The 17,679-nt window shown below is 46.2% G+C and overlaps 1 protein-coding gene, 1 long non-coding RNA gene and 1 pseudogene across 2 annotated transcripts; all 3 read right to left on the reverse strand.

Annotated features, from left to right (window-relative positions):
• Positions 1–323: 323 nt before the first annotated feature.
• Positions 324–6,574, reverse strand: LOC119326452. The gene is made up of 5 exons (XR_005157989.1): positions 6,423–6,574; positions 6,230–6,343; positions 5,640–5,889; positions 5,176–5,238; positions 324–572 (listed from the first exon to the last, which is right to left on the reverse strand). It is a non-coding gene; the product is annotated as an uncharacterized LOC119326452 (long non-coding RNA).
• Positions 6,575–8,242: 1,668 nt separating this feature from the next.
• Positions 8,243–11,533, reverse strand: LOC119326451 (annotated as a pseudogene).
• A 2,289-nt stretch (positions 11,534–13,822) lies between these two features.
• On the reverse strand, positions 13,823–17,431 carry LOC119325284 (CASP-like protein 4A2). The gene is made up of 3 exons (XM_037599031.1): positions 16,711–17,431; positions 16,459–16,594; positions 13,823–14,262 (listed from the first exon to the last, which is right to left on the reverse strand). Exons 1-3 carry the CDS (start codon positions 17,379–17,381, stop codon positions 14,071–14,073), a joined length of 999 nt encoding a protein of 332 aa, XP_037454928.1. The 5' UTR covers positions 17,382–17,431; the 3' UTR covers positions 13,823–14,070.
• Between the last annotated feature and the right edge of the window lie 248 nt (positions 17,432–17,679).

Raw genomic sequence — 17,679 nt, forward strand, 5'->3', positions numbered from 1 at the left:
TGAATGCCCAACAACTGAACCACATTCTATGTTTTCTTAGCTTAAAATTTTAGTACGAATCCTAAGTCCCATTGAGGATCTCTTAAGGCCTTGTTTGGTAGGAGTGGATTTGAGAGGTTTGGGGAGGAGGGGATTTCAGGGGATTTGGTGAATCCCCCTCTTCCATCCAATCCCCTCACATCCCCTTGAAACCTGAAATCCCTCTCCCATCACAATCCCCTCCATATAAAACACTGTTTGGTAGGCAGGGATTGCCCTATTGAGTTAAAATGATATAAAACAATTAAAAATCCAATCTTTACAGGTTAAATGGTAGACAAACTTGCTATAAAATTGTGAATGACACCTAATAAAAATGTGACAGCAGTTCTTCACATCTTGACTTGGAATCAGTATCTCATCACAGCAATATCAATCACATCACAGCAACATAATCTCTCATAGCTCACAATCAATTATGTTTTTACAGACCAAGCAAGGGTGAGAATGATGTTGTCCTACAGATGAATTGACAGCGAGTTCCTCTTGACGACGGACGAGCCTTCCTCCGACAGACTTGGAACCTCAAGAATCTGCAACACAGCAAAGGTATTTACACCTTCTATAAACAAGGGGAGCGTAATGTTGTATTATTATTGAGTCAAGGAAATATAACTGCTAGCTACCACTTCAAGCAAATGATGTTTTTCAAAACACATTTATTAAAACTGCAGAATACAATTTCTGAGTTGTGTCACACCGATGGGTGGAGATATTAATAAGGCTTACATGTAGCTCCTATCTTGTTAAAAATTACCCCCTCCGTCCCACATATAAGACGCTTTTGCAAGCATATTTAGCTTACAAAAACGTCTTGTCTTGTGGGACGGAGGGAACATTAAAATTGTTTCCGACTGAAAACTGTATCTTCACATGGAGCTGGATGAATTTCCTAACACAAGAAAAATTGTGTATATGCACATATGCTGCTAAGACATACAGAAATCAGGTGAGACAGCCTCAAGACTAGCTTGTCCTTCCCTCCTCCCAAAAGGCAAGCACTATGACTAAATGCCGGTATGGAGCGAAGTGGCATGATGCATCTCTCTCTGACAGTGAACTGTTCTTCTGTCTTCCTTCTTTCAGTGCTGGTAAGCAAAAACAAAAGGATTGTTTGGAGCTGCTGCTTAAAGAACGTTGCATCATTTTTGGGTGTATGATTACTTGATTAGGTTAATGAAGAGCTACTAATACTAGCATTTATGGCCCAACAACTGGTTTAGTGGCAGTTAAAAATGTCATCTGCAGGGCATCAAAAATCACTCAAAGCATGATAGGTGCATGCTTGCCATGGTCTCCTGCAGTGGTGTTCTTGGTCTTGGTGATTTCTGAAGACAGAGTTTTCTACTTTGCCATGCTTGCCATGAGCTGTTCAAGCAGGGCCATACTTTTCTATGGGTGAACAAGAATAATCTAGGTCAGTGCAAGTGTTCTTGGTCTTGGTGTGATGAGACGACATCTAACATTGTTTAACCAAAGCCGAAAAAGGGACACTGTGTTGCCATGCTTACCATGTTTTCTATGGGTGCACAAATATATACTGTAGTATTTTGAACCATGATTTTCCTACTTATTCAGTAAAAAAATGTGGGTAACACAAGTATCAGACCCTAATTGACCCATGACTCATGCATCAAATATACATCTGTTTCTAAATCACAAAACCATCATAGATGGGCAAAACATCTCTTGATAAATAAAGATAGATGTTGAACTCCACTCCACTCGTATCAGTCGGATTTCACAGGCTCGTCGTCCTCCTCTCACACCAAGTTGATGCAGCCAACGAACCAACAAAGCATTGGCACCAATTCGGCAGTTCACATCAAGCATTACCACTACTTGCAGTTCACCTTAAGATTCAGAGTTGACAGTGAATCACTAAACCAACAGTAACCTGCTACTAGATTCAGGGGACACAATCTAAGAGGAGGTGAACTTGGTGATGGCTTTGGTGCCCTCGGAGACGTCGCGCTTGGCGAGCTCGCCGGGGAAGATGAGGCGGCAACCATGGCCGGGCGGATTGAAGAACCCTAGACGACAAGGGGAAAGGAGGGGAGACGAGGCGTGGGCTTACCACCGAGGAGAAGGCCAGTATGGCGGAGGAGGTACGCCGGCGTAGAGATGTCGTTCGACGGCGTGTTGTGGAGGAATCGAGCGGCGGCGTGGTGAGCAGGCGGCGGCGGCGTGGTGTCGTTCCTCCCAAATCCGCGAGGCCCCCCTCGAGGGTTCTGTACCGCGTGGAAAGGAGGGTGTAGGAGGGAGTCGGAGGGGGTTGGGCCGTCGAATACCCGCGTACCAAATGGGCCCTCGCGGTTCTGTGGGGTTTCTGGGCCACGCGAGGAAATTGCCTTCAAAACCCCCTCGATCCTCTCCTACCAAACGAGGCCTAAAGGATCTACCAAATTTCACAAGGTTATGTGCTCCCACAAGTTCCTTGAAAGAGAAAAAAACCCTGGGTGACTTACACATGATGTTTGCAAAATAAAAGTGACTATATATTGCTTCTTTTCCAGGTACAGAAGCCTGTACACCAAGACCAAAGCAGATGTTGCGTTTTCTCAAAAAGGAATTACCCTTGTTGCAAATTCCATTTACTTTTAATTATGGAAGTACTTCATATTTGTTCATTATCACAAAAACAGTCACATTGTGCTAGTTGTAAACCTACACTTTCATTTACTTTAAGGCATGCACTTGCATTCTGACTGGCCAATTGTTATGGCGCTGCTAGAAGGAGGGCGCGAGAGGGCCGGCCGGGGGCCTTTTTGCCCACAGCCGGGTAAGAGGGAAGGGATTTCCTTCTTAATTCTTTCTTGGTTAGATTGATACATCTCCTCCCCTTAAATAGAGAGGTTTACTTGACTCCCCAGCAAGGCTTACTTGACCCCTAAGCAAGCGACCCTTATCTCTAATTAACCTTAAGACTAACGGGCTATACCGTCAGCCCAGACCCATTAGGCCCATTACGTACTCTAACACTACACCCCACCTGGACATGCAGCTTGTCCTCGAGCTGCAACCTAACCAACTTATAACCATGACTCGACGCAACACAAACCTAACACCTAAAAACAAGCCTTTTACATCTTGACTTGTTTTATTACTCTCAACCTGAAATGGACTGGGACGCTTTATTTTGGACCCCTGAACATAAAGTGGACACCATCCGCACGTTGGACGTGCATGTGTACAGCCACCTGGATCCCATGGACACCATCTGGACAAAAGGAGTGCACGTGTATGTCCACCTGGAAGTGGTCGCAAGAGCGACCAGCAGAGGCGCCCTCGCGGCGGCCGGCGGCGGAATGTACTGGTGCTACGTGGTGCACTCCTGTCGGTGACACCATGCCTTCTCCCCGCCGGACGGCTGTTGGTCTGCACCGCACAGAGAAGAGTGGAGGGCTTTCGATGGAGAATGGCGAGGATGGGTGCGCCCCCCCAACCGCCGATGTCGCAGACTTTGAGGTCGCTGTTCGTGGGGAAAACAGCATGCCCAAGATCCCCGACGCAGCGGACGAGATCGAGGTCCTTTGTGCAGCGAAGCGCAATTGGGAGGAGTGGCAGCTGCAGACCACGCATCTCCCGCACACGCCGACGCGCTAGGAGGCCGCGCGCAGCAGCCTGCAGCCTCACCGCCGCCGACACGTGGCGGGTAGCGATCCAAGCCAAAAGCGGTGACGGCGACGGCGGGAACTTGATCTGTTGGATGGGGACGCCCTGGGACGGCGACGGCGCTGATGGGAACGAGGTCGTCGCAGTCCCGTCGTAGGGCATCCCATACTGGTACGAGATGACCGGCGCCGCGGTCGCGTTCGAGGGCGGCGAGGGGGGGGGGAGCTGCTGTTAGTGTGGCGGCAGCGGAGGTGGCTGCTGGGGATGCGGCTGGGGCGCATAGGGCCCGACGAGGAAGGCCCTGATGCCCGCCACGGCCTGCCGTAATTCTAGGATTGTGGTTGTCATCTGCTCCGGGGGCGGACGGCGCCGGAGCAGAGGGTGCAATTGCCCCTGAGGACGCCAGCACGCCTAATGCCGGCGCGCCTGCTGTGTGGGGCAGCAGCGCCGATGAAGACGTTGGTGGCGGCGGGTAGGTGTGCGGCGGCGACGGGTGGGAAGAACTCGTGGAGGGTTGGACATGATCGAATCCGGGAAAGCTGATACCAAATTGTTATGGCGCTGCTAGAAGGAGGGTGCGAGGCCCATGACCGGGCAAGAGGGAAGGGATTTCCTTTTTAATTCTTGCTTGATTAGATTGATACATCTCCTCCCCTTAAATAGAGAGGTTTACTTGACTCCCCAGCAAGGCTTACTTGACCCCTAAGCAAGTGGCCCTTATCTAGGCCAATTACGTACTCTAACACTAATTGTTATGGCGCTGCTAGAAGGAGAGCGCGAGAGGGACGGCTGGGGGGCCTTTTTGCCCACGGCCGGGCAAGAGGGAAAGGATTTCCTTCTTAATTCTTGCTTAATTAGATTGATACATCTCCTCCCCTTAAATAGAGAGGTTTACTTGACTCCCCAGCAAGGCTTACTTGACCCCTAAGCAAGCGACCTTATCTCTAATTAACCCTAAGACTAACGGGCTATACCGCCAGCCCAGGCCCATTAGGCCCATTACGTACTCTACAAGGATGTGCTCCCGCAAGTTCCTTGAGAGAGAAAAAAACCCTGGGTGACTTACACATGATGCTTGCAAAATAAAAGTGACTATATATTGCTTCTTTTCCAGGAACAGAAGCCTGTACACCAAGACCAAAGCAGATGTTGCGTTTTCTCAAAAAGGAATTACCCTTGTTGCAAATTCCATTTACTTTTAATTTTGGAAGTACTTCATATTTCTTCATTATCACAAAAATAGTCACATTGTGCTAGTTGTAAACCTACACTTACATTTATTTTAAGGCATGCACTTGCATTCTGACTGGCCAATACTTTTGGAACCACATATAACAAAATAAGATGTTACAATTAGCTGCCACAATGCCACCATTTACCCGTGAAGCTCCCTCTAATAATGGTATTTCATTTCAAAGGGATGGTATGGAAAAAATGTCTCATGATCTGAATAAGAAGTACTTTGTACAGTGAGGCTTCTGTGCAAAAGTATTTGACCAAAACATTACCCCAATCACTTACCTCTCTAATCTGATTGGTAATGAGTTTTGATAAATAAATCTTGTAGCTTCCACCGATAGTTTCCTATTATTAAGAAGTGGAGTAGATGCGCTTAATTATGATCTCCACGAGATGATAAAGAAATCAAATCTGTGAAATAAACCAACTATAAAATTTACATGAATCAGAATTCTAGGCAAACAAAAGATTCCTTTCTTACTCTAGACAATATCGATACTGGGAAAGTCCATTTGATACAAAAAACAGAAATGTGCACTTTTTTTAATTACATCCACGAAAATAATAAAATCATACTCAAGTTCACCTAAAAGGTTCTCAAAGTAAAACCATGTCTAGTAAGCCTTGTGCTGCGTATGTGCAGTTCATCAAGAATTTAACGAAGCTCTTAAAAAGACAACTAAAATGAGAAAGTTATGAATCCTTGGGAACGTAAGGGAGGGAGGCGAAGAAGGAAGGGAACTTACCAACATTTTAAACATTCCGGCAGTTCCATATTCTGGGTTGAGCAAAACGGCAGAACTATAAGCCCTCATGACAGTGGTGAAATAAGATAACATGACAACATATTAGCAAATCTACAGATTCAAAGTAATGACAAAAAAGAAAAAGATAAGCAGATGAACCTTGTATAACTGTCAACAAACCTTTCAGGACATTTTCTTGCTTTTGACAGGAAGGACCGCTGGATAAATATGACCCTTTGACATTGACCCTCTGGTTGCAAAGAATTTTATCCGATGTCAAAATTTAACCTACAACTTGCTAGTAAATCAATATGAATGGAGAACAAGAGCGGCATAAAAGAATAACTCCAATTCAAGAGTACCACAAGGAAAACGGCAGATCATCTTTGTGGATGCATATGAGCAAGACTAACACTTACGGCCTACCACAACATGTATTTCTCCAGGCAAATAGGATAATGACAAGCCAAACAAAAGCACATGCGACTAATTAGTACATATAACTGAACGATGATGTTTTAATGTGAGAAGAACAGGCTGGTAACCGGTATTACGAAGTGATGTCAAAATCAACAGAGAGAACACAATACCTTGACATGTTGGGATTTTACTACGGTGAGAGTATCAATAGGCTGCAAACCACTGTTTTCAGCTAAAGCTAGTGGGATAGCATCCAAAGCATCAGCAAGCGCCCTGATTGCATACTGAAAGTATAAAGAAGCACAATTAGAAGAAAACATATATGACTTTCTTTTGTAGTACCAGTTCCAAGACCACAATTACCTGCTCAACTTCAGGATGCCGATCCGCTGCGGCTTCAACAACAATTGAGCAAGATATTCTGAGCCACCACCATACACAATTGAGTTGTTGATGATCAGATTCCTTGCAACGCACAGAGCATCATGAATACTTCGCTTGGTCTGCCGACTCTCCCCATCATCATTTTGTTGCCTGTGCAATATATATGAACACCAATCAGAAGATACCAGTATCCATCAGTTTAGATATGACTGAAATGTATACTAAGACTGGAAGAAACAGTCAAGCTTGGTGTTGCTCAGATATTTTGAGGACTTCAAATCTTACAATCCTAAAAGTAACAGCACATAACTGAATAGTACAGATGACTTTGATGTTATGATATTACTGTAAATATATTCAACCAAAAAAATGCCCAATATCATGAACAACAGAGGTGCGCTTGAAGTAACACACCATCCTAAAGATCCATCATAAAAGCTTACCTCTTAAAACAAAGAAGAGGCATAAATATCAATATCTAACCTGAGTAGTCTTTCCCCTCAGATATTTACACAAACAACTACTGTACACATCTACAACCTCTCAATATGGGACAAAAAAATGTTGCAAATCAGGGGCGCGGTACGGAAGAGATGTTGCTCAAGACTGCTATACCTAGGGATGCTGGGTGGTGCGCTGGTGCCGAGCATATCCACCCCAATCCGCTCCAGGGACAACTCAATCTGCGAATCCATGGTGGCTTTTGCTAACTGAATTTTCATTGCTTGCTGCTCCAAGCCCGTGCAACCCCATATCTTCATGGTTTGCTGCTCCAAACTTGAGTAATCCCCAAATCCTCGGCAGAGATGGAACGTTGTCCCTTGGCTCGCGGTGTCGCCTATCGCCGGCCTTCTGCCTCTTTCCACCATCCCACAGCCACGGGCTTCTTGTCGCCACCACTGTCATCCTCACCCACCCCTGCTCCTCCATAGACACACCAGAGATGCCCGCCACTGCTCACCCCGACGACCCGACCGCTGCCTCTTTCCGCCAGCCCACAGCCCACTGGCTTCTTGTCGCCACCACTGTCATCCTCACCCACCCCTGCTCCTCCATAGACACACCAGAGATGCCCGCCACTGCTCACCCCGACGACCCGACCGCCCGGTGGCGCTGCGGATGGCAGGTGGAGGGGCTAGCATGGGGAGAAGGAGGAGAGGCGGCGGCTAGGACGGAGGGAGGGAGGTCGAGGAGGAGGGAGGGTGTGTAAGCTGGGTTTTTACCGGGCCTTGGATGCGACCCCTCCTCTCTCATGCAGAACGCCGGCAAAACGCACCGCAATGCTGGGTCCTCGGGCAAACGAGGCCCACCCATCAGCCACATACAAGCAAAAATAAGATGTAAAGAACGATGGACGGTTGAGCCTTTGACAGAGCTGTAAAAAGTACATGCGCTGGTAGATCGAGCGCACCACATGGACCGGCGGACGCAGATGGCCCAGAACGGCGGGTAGCATAGCACGGTTTATATGTTCAATTCAGATTGGCAACTTGTACTCCCTTGTATCCAGAACTACATAATTTAACACCCTAATTTGCAATGCCAAGTTTGTGCAACTGCGCCATCAGACCAATGCCTTATTGCAACAGAAGCAGTCAGAGGAGATTGAAGAATTCTTTACTATCAATCCACCATGGAGAGATTTATGCCACTATATGATGACCGTGCAGAGTTGGTTGCGAGAAGCATCAGTGATCAACTGAAGAAACAGGGAGAGAGTTATAACTAGCATAGATGATCAGCTGAAGTGAACAAATAGGGGTACTTAACATGCAGCAGCAGCAGCAGCTATGGACACATTCAGTTCACACAGGGACACAGCATTACTGGATCCGCAACTCATCAGTTATTGTCAATCGATCATAGGAGTACTATATAAGCACAACATAACAAGGTCTGCACCAAACCCTTTCTCCAGAAATGAAAACTTAACAACAGGTTATCTGCACATTCTTCTAAAGGTCTTGGCAGATTGTACACGAAGATGAGGGAATTGATGGCAAAAACCATGAATGCCAGGAAAGATTTGGGCATGGAGATGTTCACCATTTTTGATCCAGTCCGTTACTCGAGCAGCTGAAATCCATGGAAATTGATGGCAAAAACCATGATTACTCCCCCAATTGTTTGCTCCGGTGCGTTACTCGAGCACCTGCAATACAAATCAAATAAACAATTCAGCATTGGTCTCTCCTTGCAGAGATTCAAGAAGTAATCAGTTATAACATGTGGGGAAAGCATGTTGTCCCATGCAAAACAGAACAGAATGAACACAAAGATAACAAATAACATTTTGGCGCACACATAAAAGCTCCAGAAAGCAATTTAGATAATGTGAAAAAAAAAATCAGTGCCGAACAAAATGGTTGGACATTGAAACAATGTAATTCATTTTAAGTAATATATTCATCTCGGATTTTAGAGCTGGCAGAAGGAAGAAGAAAAGAAGAACAAAGCGAAGTAAGTCCAATGCATTGGTCAAATGACGTATTTTTCCTGCTTCATGTCCTCGGCTTTAGTTTGTTGGTACAAGTGCCAATCTATGATTTGCTTACCAATCACAACCAGATCTGGGTATCTCACACCAAGAGTGAAACACATGAGGGAAATATCCGTAACTTAAACCGACATGATAACTACAAGCATAAGCCTAATGACTAATACAGTAGCATCATGATGAAGGTGCTACCAGGAAGCACACATCTAATAATATCTTCATAGAATTTTTTAGGCTCAATACTAAAGCTATATGATCAATGACCAATTGTAGTGTTTCGAGTTCAGCACACAATAATTTATCTCGGAAAAATGAAATTATTCTCTTTCTCCCTGAAAGATAGCAATAACTCTCAATTGCAACTTATCAATGGCTAACTCTTCCGTTGTCTATCATGTATGATGTTTAAAGAGCACTAACCAGCCAGGTCAGAATCCACCATAAGGGCCTGTCCGGTTGGAAGGGTTTCGAAGGGGATTAGAGCGGATTGGGCAGGATTTAATCCTCTACAAGTCAAAATACCCCTCAATCCCCTCCAAACCTCTTCAATCCTCTCCAAGAGGGGTTTAAACGAATAAGGCCTAACTACCAATAAACAGCAACTAGCAACTTTAAGGGTTATTTGACTTATTTCACACTTGTCAAATTCTAGCGCAAGTTTGGAACAATCAGATTGACAACACATGTAGAGAATATCAAGATGATGAGAGCATAACACTAGGCCACGCCAACTGATATCAAGTACTCTAAACGCTTTCTCCATCTTGGCGATAAGCAATACCCACATACCATTGAAGTGAATGTAATAGGATCAGAACTCTCACCAGCACGGGTAACCAAGTCAAAGATGTTGTGTTCATCAATTACCCTTCCGCGGGCTATGACAAACATCCCTGCTCTTCATTTTAGTAATAAATTCCTTGGCTTTCACGGAATCACCATGATTCAAATAACCCTCAATCATGCACATGTAAACAGTTGTATCATGTGGTATTCCCATATCAATCATCTCATTGAATTTGATCATGGCATCATCCATTCTGCCCATCTTGCAAAATGCAGATATCAGAGTTAAATATGTGATATCATTAGGGTTCACCCCCTGCTTCAACATTTCATCAAAGAAAAGCATAGCCACATCGATCATTCCATGTTTAGCATATGCCTTAATCAGTATGTTGAAAACAGAGCGGTCGGGTACAACTCCATCTCTTGCCATCAGCTCACAGAGATCAATCATTTCAACAAGGGATCCTTCTGTCGCGTACCCATGAAGCATAATAGAGTATGAGATGACATTAGGTTTTCGGCCCTTCACAGCCATGGAATAAAATATTTCCGCAGCTTCTTTTACTCTTCCATTATTGCAATGGTAGGTCATGACTGAGTTGCAGGTAACAAGGTTTGGCATAACACCTTGGCTTGTCATCAGTTTCAACAGCCTAAAGGCTTCTTTCAGCTGACCCAAAGTTAAAAATCCATGGATCAGGATATTATATATCCTATCATGTGGTTGGACACCACTATGAACCATATGTCGAAGGATCACCTCTGCCTTATCCATTGCTCTTGCTTTGCATAGTGCATTGATAATGGAGCTATATGTCACCTCATTAGGCACAACCCCCTGTTGTATCATTTCGTGGAATAGATTGCATGCTTTGCTTACTTCGCCCTCCTTAAAGAAGCCATTGATTACCGTGTTGTATGACACCACGTTGGGGAGTGGTCAGCACCTTTTTTGGCCATTATACGGAGCAGGTCAAGCGCAAGCTGGCTCCTACCATTGTCGCAGAAGCTCTTCACAACTACTGAGTAGGAGATGACATTAGGCAGGTTGTGAGGCACCTTATGAAGCAGCACATCCAGAGCCTCCTCCGTGCGCTTCATGTCACAGAGGCACTTGAATAAGCCACTGAAGGTGACGACGTCTACCGTGACGCCTGTCTTGAGGAGGTGAGCGAAGAAGGAAGGCCCAAGGTCCGGACGGCGCGCGAGGCAGCAGCATTCAATTAGTATGCTGTAGGTGTGACTGCTGGGTGCTATCACCCTGCCACGACCTGCTCGGGCCATGCGGTTGAAGAGATTGATGGCGAGGGCAGGGCTGTCTGTGCAGGTGGTGGAGGGCGGCGTACGCGCGAGGGCAGCAAATAAGCCATTGAGCGCACGCGATGATACTGGGACGGGTTGGCGCAGCATTTCGTCGAACAGTTGGTGTGCGAGCTGCGGACTGAGCGTCCCAGAGCCCAGATGATGGTGGAGTTCGCTCAGCAGCTCGTCGGCGAGTGAGGGGATGGAGCTGGAGAAGTAGCGGGGGTGGAGGCGCGACATTGCCGCCGTCCGGGCTGGGGCTCAGCGGACGGAGACGAGACTGGACAGTGCTAATGGAGAACTCCCTGCAGCGGCGGTGAACGCGTCGGCGACGGCGAACCACAGGCGCAAACCCGTGGTGGCAGGAAGGGGGGCGGATGTGGGATTGGATTTTGGATCGAGACGGGATTCGATTTGGAACTCTGTATGTGCATCAGTGCATCACAGTCGGCGTTGCGGCACAAACTGTACTACTCGTTGCATTCACCCGCCGTTGGTTCACAGAAACACACGCACGAGTTGACGGAGCAGGGGCAAAACTGAGTAGCCAAAAAAAGATGAGGAAAACCCTCATAAAAGATTTATACCAACATAAACAATATTGAATTATTTTATTGGATCCCTAGTAAAAAAAAACTCGGCCGTGCTGAGGCGGCGGCCGTAGGGGCTCTCGGTGGTGGCCCGCCGTGGCGACCAATAGCGGCAAATCAGGGCTTCCCCTGCCCAGATATGTTCTGCTATGGGTGGTGCCTGCTTGGGCGTTGGTCGGCGGCCCTAGAGAACGGTGGCTTTGCGTCTGTGATGCCCGCGCGGGCAAGGTTGGTGGAGGTCAGAGGTGCGATGAACGTGGCGGGTTTGGGTGAGGCCTAGATCTTGTGCCAGTGATGTCCGAGAGGGGGGAGGGGGGGCACTCTGTTCGACAATTGAGAGCGTTATAGTGAGAGCCTGGTGGGTTGTTGTCTGTGGTGGCGTCAGTGAAGTTTCATCTTCTTCCTCCTCACACCACAACCGGGATTTGAAATAGCGTGGTTGTCGGTATAGAGAATAACCGTCCCTTAGATTAAATGGCACGCCTGCTCCCTCGGATTCCAGCGGTGACCATTCGGATGGCCGTCGTGCGGCATCATCTCCTCACTTTTCGATGTCATGTGAATGGCGCGACGACATTTCTCATCGGGAAACGCTCCCCTTAACGACCGCCCGCCGCCTCCCAACTCCCCCCTTAATGGCGCCTACTGCGGCCTATAAAAGATCAACGCCCTTGTATCCCGGCAAACTAAGTGGAAGCGGAGCTACCCGATACCAAAAATCAGGCACACTACCTGAGCGAAAACAAACATGGCCAGAATATATTTGGCGAAGCACCAGGGCTCCGTGTCAACTAAAGTCCTCATCGGACGAAGCAAGAGTTTTGGATATACTACTTCATTGCCCGGTTGGCTCCTTCCTCTGCAAGTACCTTGGATTGCAGCTTGCTCTCAAACTCTTTACTAAATCTGAATGGCACCTGACGCTAGACAAGGTGATGGCCACTGCCCGTGCTTGGCAATGGGTTCTAATTGCCAGAGCAGGAAGATTTCTTTTTTCTTTTGACTTGGGGCGGGAAGATTGGTTCTGGTGAACCCAGCTATGGTTGCCAAGCCCGTTCATCAGTGCCCACTAAGGCCTTGTTTGGCACGTGGGGTTTTCAAGCCCCAAAAGGGGCTGGGGATTTGGTGGATTCCTCACCTTCACCGATCCCTTTGAATCCCTCACGTTCCCTTGCACATAAAATTATTGTTTGGCCGGGGGAGTCTTTGAGTGCCTAGCACGATAAAAATCCTTTTTTTTACGACAGCAACAACTATTCATCACAATAAAAACAATTCATCACAGCAGCAGCAACAACAATTCATCACAGCAACACCACCATCATTTTATATGACTTTGAATCAAACAAAACAAGAATATCTCATGACATTAGTTCATCGCAACAGTTCATCATATCAGTTCATGGCACCAATTCATCACAACGGTTCGTTAAAAATTTGATCATCATTTTTGAATGGCAACAACACTCAATATCATAGTATTACTCTTATCTTTTCGTTTGCCTTCATTTTTGGGATCCCAATGGATTGGGGGAGGGGCGGGGGATTCTCAGGCCTGTTCAACAAACGCTGGCTTCGTGATTTTTGGGGCTTTTGAGCCCAAGAGGGATAATCTCCCTATGTGCCAAACATGGCCTAAATTGGTACCGAACCTTTCGAAGAAATGGATGCGAGCCTTCTTTTGGCTTTAACACTCGGGTTTGGCAACCCGGGGAGCTACATTTTTTACCTGTAAACATTCTGGAATCTGAATAAAACTTGGTGAGAATTGTCTAAAAAAAAGGGTAAAGCGCAGGGTGGGCAGCTCCTTGAGTTCGTTGGGAATGGCTTCGTGGAACTGATCCTAATATGCCCTGGCAAGGTTTACCTATGATCCAGGACCCCATGTGAAAAAACGTCTTATATTATGTTACGGAAGGAGTGGCTTTGTTCAGATAAGGGTTGGCCCTTAGCAGATCTGTTCATAGAACGACAACTTTACTTGGCGCTGGAACAGATCAGGGCAATACTCAGCTAGTTGAGTGATCAAACTTCCTATGTACAATCAAATGCTAAATAATACAGAATCAGGTTTGTACTTTATTCTTACCACCATTTTCTAATATAATACATCCACTTGAGCCACAACTAATTCCGGACCGAGAGAGTACTACGGCTTTTTTTTTTTTGCATGGAAGGTAGTACTTATTAATGATCGTGTCTTGTCCAAAACAACATATCTTGAACAAAATACAGGTGCTACAATATTGTAATTTTCAGAAATTTGTAGATTACATATAAACATGCAGCAGCAGCTATGGACGCATGCATATCTTTACTGGAAGTTTAAAACTCAACACTTGCAGTCATTCGATCATACACATTTACAACACAACAAAGTCTGCACTGGAATCTTCGTCCAGAAATGAAAAATCGACAACATGTAACTGTTAATAATAGTTAGACGCAGCTAAAGATCTCGGCGGAACAGATTGTACGCAGAGATGAGGGAGTTGATGGCAAAAACTACAAATGCCAGGAAAGATATGATGATGGAGCTGTTTGCCATATTCGGGAAAGTATCGCTCCCCCAGTTGTCGATCCAATCACTTACTCGCGCGGTTGCTGATGACGATGATGATATCAAGAGGTATGCGAGGACCTGCAATGCATATAAAATAAATAAATAAGGACTGATCTCTCTTTGCAGAGATTGAAGAACTGACGAATTGTATATGTCGGGAAAAGCAAGTTCTTTTGGTACAAACAGAAAAGAATGAACGAAAAATTAACAACTACTCCCTCCGTCCCACAATGTAAGACGTTTTTTGACACTAGTGTAGTGTTGAAAAACGTCTTACATTATGGGACGGAGGGAGTAAAATTTATGAGTACAGCCTGTACAAAACAAGCACACATGAAGGCAAGGCCCCAGGAAGCTACCACATGGAACATGAAACAAAAATGGTGCCAAGAAAATGGTTTAGCTGTGACAAAGTGAATTTAGTTATCGGGAATATATTTAATTTGCATTTCAATTTGTATAGCTAGCAAAAGGAACCGAAGGTGAACAAAGGAGCAACTCCAACAAATGGTTCAAATGACATATTCCTCCTACTTTTTTGCCCTCTTTACTTTGTTGGTTCATCTAAACCAACTGATCACTGACACATGCACTGGACATGATGTGGTCGTGCTGCCACACAACCAGGTCAGGACATCACACATGAGAGAAATATATGGGAAAAGGCCAGTCTCTATACAAAAATTAAAATGAAATGATATGCACAAACATAGGCCTAATGGCTAATGCGCTATCACCATAATGAAGGTATTACCAAGGAGCACAGAGCTAATAATATATTCATAGCAACCATTTCCTGGGGACATATTGGGTGCGCTAGACCCCTAGTTCAACATCTAAAAAGTCTTGAAAACAATTAACAGCACATGCATATATATACCATGTCATAATCTTTTAGATTTACATTCGGCATACAACTGAAGAAATGAATAGGACAAAACCATCAGTGAATAGTACCGATAGGATAGTACCACCAGGATACTATTCAGACAAGATTTTGACTTGTCATTCATACTATGATTTGTCTATTTTGTGTATGAAGCTTTCAATCGGATTCGGGAATGAAAGTTTGTGGCATAGTACATATATTATGTCTATGGCATAAATCAGATTCAGACGTATTTGACACAACTTTAGATGTGTTCTTTGGAGGGCTAGTACAGTAGTACACCTTAAGGCTGCTAGTGTATTCTATACCCCCCCCCCCCGGTCCCCTGCTTTCCGTGGGAATATAGATGTATATTTATGTACCATGATAAAAAATTCAAATCTGAATTCGATTCACAACTTGATACACAAAAAGAGACAAAACAGGTTGTAAATAGTATCACATCCAAACCCAAAGTGAATGATACCATGCTGGTACCATTCACAGTAGAATTATTTTTTTGATTATTGAGTTATGTATTGAATTCAGAACTTGAATATTGTGACACTGTATATACATTTTGTATGAGTACTGTTGATTTTTTTCTTGAATTTTTTATTTCAATGTGAAAGTAAGGATTAGTGCACTAGTAGACCTGAATAAAAAAATTCGATGACCAATGACCAATTGTAGCGTTTGACTTCAGAATACCATTTAAGGCAGAAAACTGAAACTGGTCTTATTCCTTTGGAAGACAGCAACAATTCTCAGTTTTCACTCATTAATACTTCCTCCGTCCCATAATACAAGAGCGTTTTTGACACTACACTAGTGTTAAAAACGCTCTTATATTATGGGACGGAGGGAGTAGTTCACTTGTTTGTAAGGGAGCAAACATATCAAGACATATGAAAGCCATGGTTGTCCATCGTCATATCTGAAGTATACATATCACTATAGGACACAAGGTAATATGCATGCTAAACCCAATCATCCACTTTGCAATCCACAGTAATGCTGCATATACTAGAACCAAATTGTTTTGAATATTGCAGTGTTCACTGGAGAACTTGAGCTAGACAATTGTCAACTAACACTAAACAGCAATTAAAGACTACAAGGCTTTATTCAGTTTCTAGAATTCTAATGCAAGTTGGGGCAATCAGAATGTATGCATTTCGAGCATACCAAGACCATGAAGCACAACCAAGCTGACTGCAAAATTGCAACACAGCATAAAGGCTAATCACAAGAAAGACATCCTCAGAATCTTCTAAAGTTTATACTTAGCTTCACCATGATGACTTTGTACCTTACCCTTATTCCCTTCTAAGATCACATGACTTGCAGGTCGCACAATACTAAAGATACCTATGAAAAGGAACAAGAGACTCTGAGATGCAAACCTGATCCATGGCGAAGTCGAAATAATCACCCTTGGGCCGGGGAATCAAATGTCTCTTTCTCGTCAAGTGCAACGCTAGTGCAAAGAACTGGAACACCGAGTACACGAATCCGATCACGTTGATAGCCTCCGAGTACCTGCGCAGCAGCAGAGCACATCATCGTAAGGGAAATTACCACTTGAAGAACCCTAACCGAACAAACCGGGAGATTTTGTGAACTGAATTTTGAGAAGGAGCTTTTTATTTGCTTACCGTAACTGGGTGTAGTTGCTGTAGGAGTCGAGGGCCCAGCCCTTGCGGGTGTCGGCGGCGAGCACCGCGAGCGCCGCCAGGCAGAGCGCCGCGGCCACGAGCCGCGCGAACAGCGCCGTGCGCTGCAGCGTCGCCGTGCGGCGTTTCCTGTACATGATGTCGGGCACGGCCCGGCGGTCCCGTTCGACGGACCTGACCGGGCCCGGCGCCGGCACCGTCGATGGCGCGGCCCGCGCGGGATGCACAGGCGGCGAGTCCGCCACGTGCGGCAGCTGCGGCCGCGGCTTCGGCTCCGGCGTGACCCACTGCTGGGGCTGCGGGCGCGCCTGCGGGTACGGCTGCGACTGCGGGTACTGCCTCTGGGGAGGAGGGGGTGTTTGGCGGCGGCGGTCCTTGGTGCGGCCGTTCCAAGAGTACCAGGACCGGCCGTCGCCCCCGGCGCTGGTCGTGTGGTCCGAGACGCGCGGGATGTACTGGGCGGCGTTGGAGATGGGGACGGTGGTGGACTGAGGCAGCGGCGGGGAGGGGGGATCCTCCTCGTCCTCCGACCGGCTGCCGCCCCCCTCGCGCGGCTGTGGCTGCGGCTGCGGAGGCATCGGCGGCGGCAGGGGCGGATCCTCGGGATCGCCGCCGGCTGCGCGCGGCGGCGGCGACGGCTGTACCTCGGCCATCGTTTTGGGGGAGGAAAGGTTGGTTGGGGCTTGGGAGGGGAATGGGGGTTTTCTCTCTCGCTTTGCTTCGTAGTGCTGGCGGTGCTCGGGGAAAAAGCTTTGAAGGGTTTGGGATACTTGGATTGGAGGATCTGTGTTCCACCGCGTGCTGTAAAGCGATTCCACAATCTACACACCATTGCTTTAGCTGCCAATTATTTTTACATCCAATATGAAATTCTTGGGTGTAAAGCATGAACCTATAAGTGGAATGGGTTTTCTTTTCGGAACGGTCGCTCCGGTCCTAACAAGCGAACAG

Source organism: Triticum dicoccoides, chromosome 6B, assembly GCF_002162155.2.
Source record: "Triticum dicoccoides isolate Atlit2015 ecotype Zavitan chromosome 6B, WEW_v2.0, whole genome shotgun sequence".
Classification (NCBI taxonomy): Eukaryota; Viridiplantae; Streptophyta; class Magnoliopsida; order Poales; family Poaceae; genus Triticum; species Triticum dicoccoides.

Bases quoted from the DNA above. Each gene is read 5' to 3' on its own strand.
- LOC119325284 (XM_037599031.1), bottom strand. From the start codon at position 17,381: ATGGCCGAGGTACAGCCGTCGCCGCCGCCGCGCGCAGCCGGCGGCGAT. The intron at 16,595-16,710 runs GTAAGCAAATAA...GCTGCTGCGCAG, and splicing joins AGCAACTACACCCAGTTACG to GTACTCGGAGGCTATCAACG. The intron at 14,263-16,458 runs GTTTGCATCTCA...TATGCATTGCAG, and splicing joins TCGACTTCGCCATGGATCAG to GTCCTCGCATACCTCTTGAT.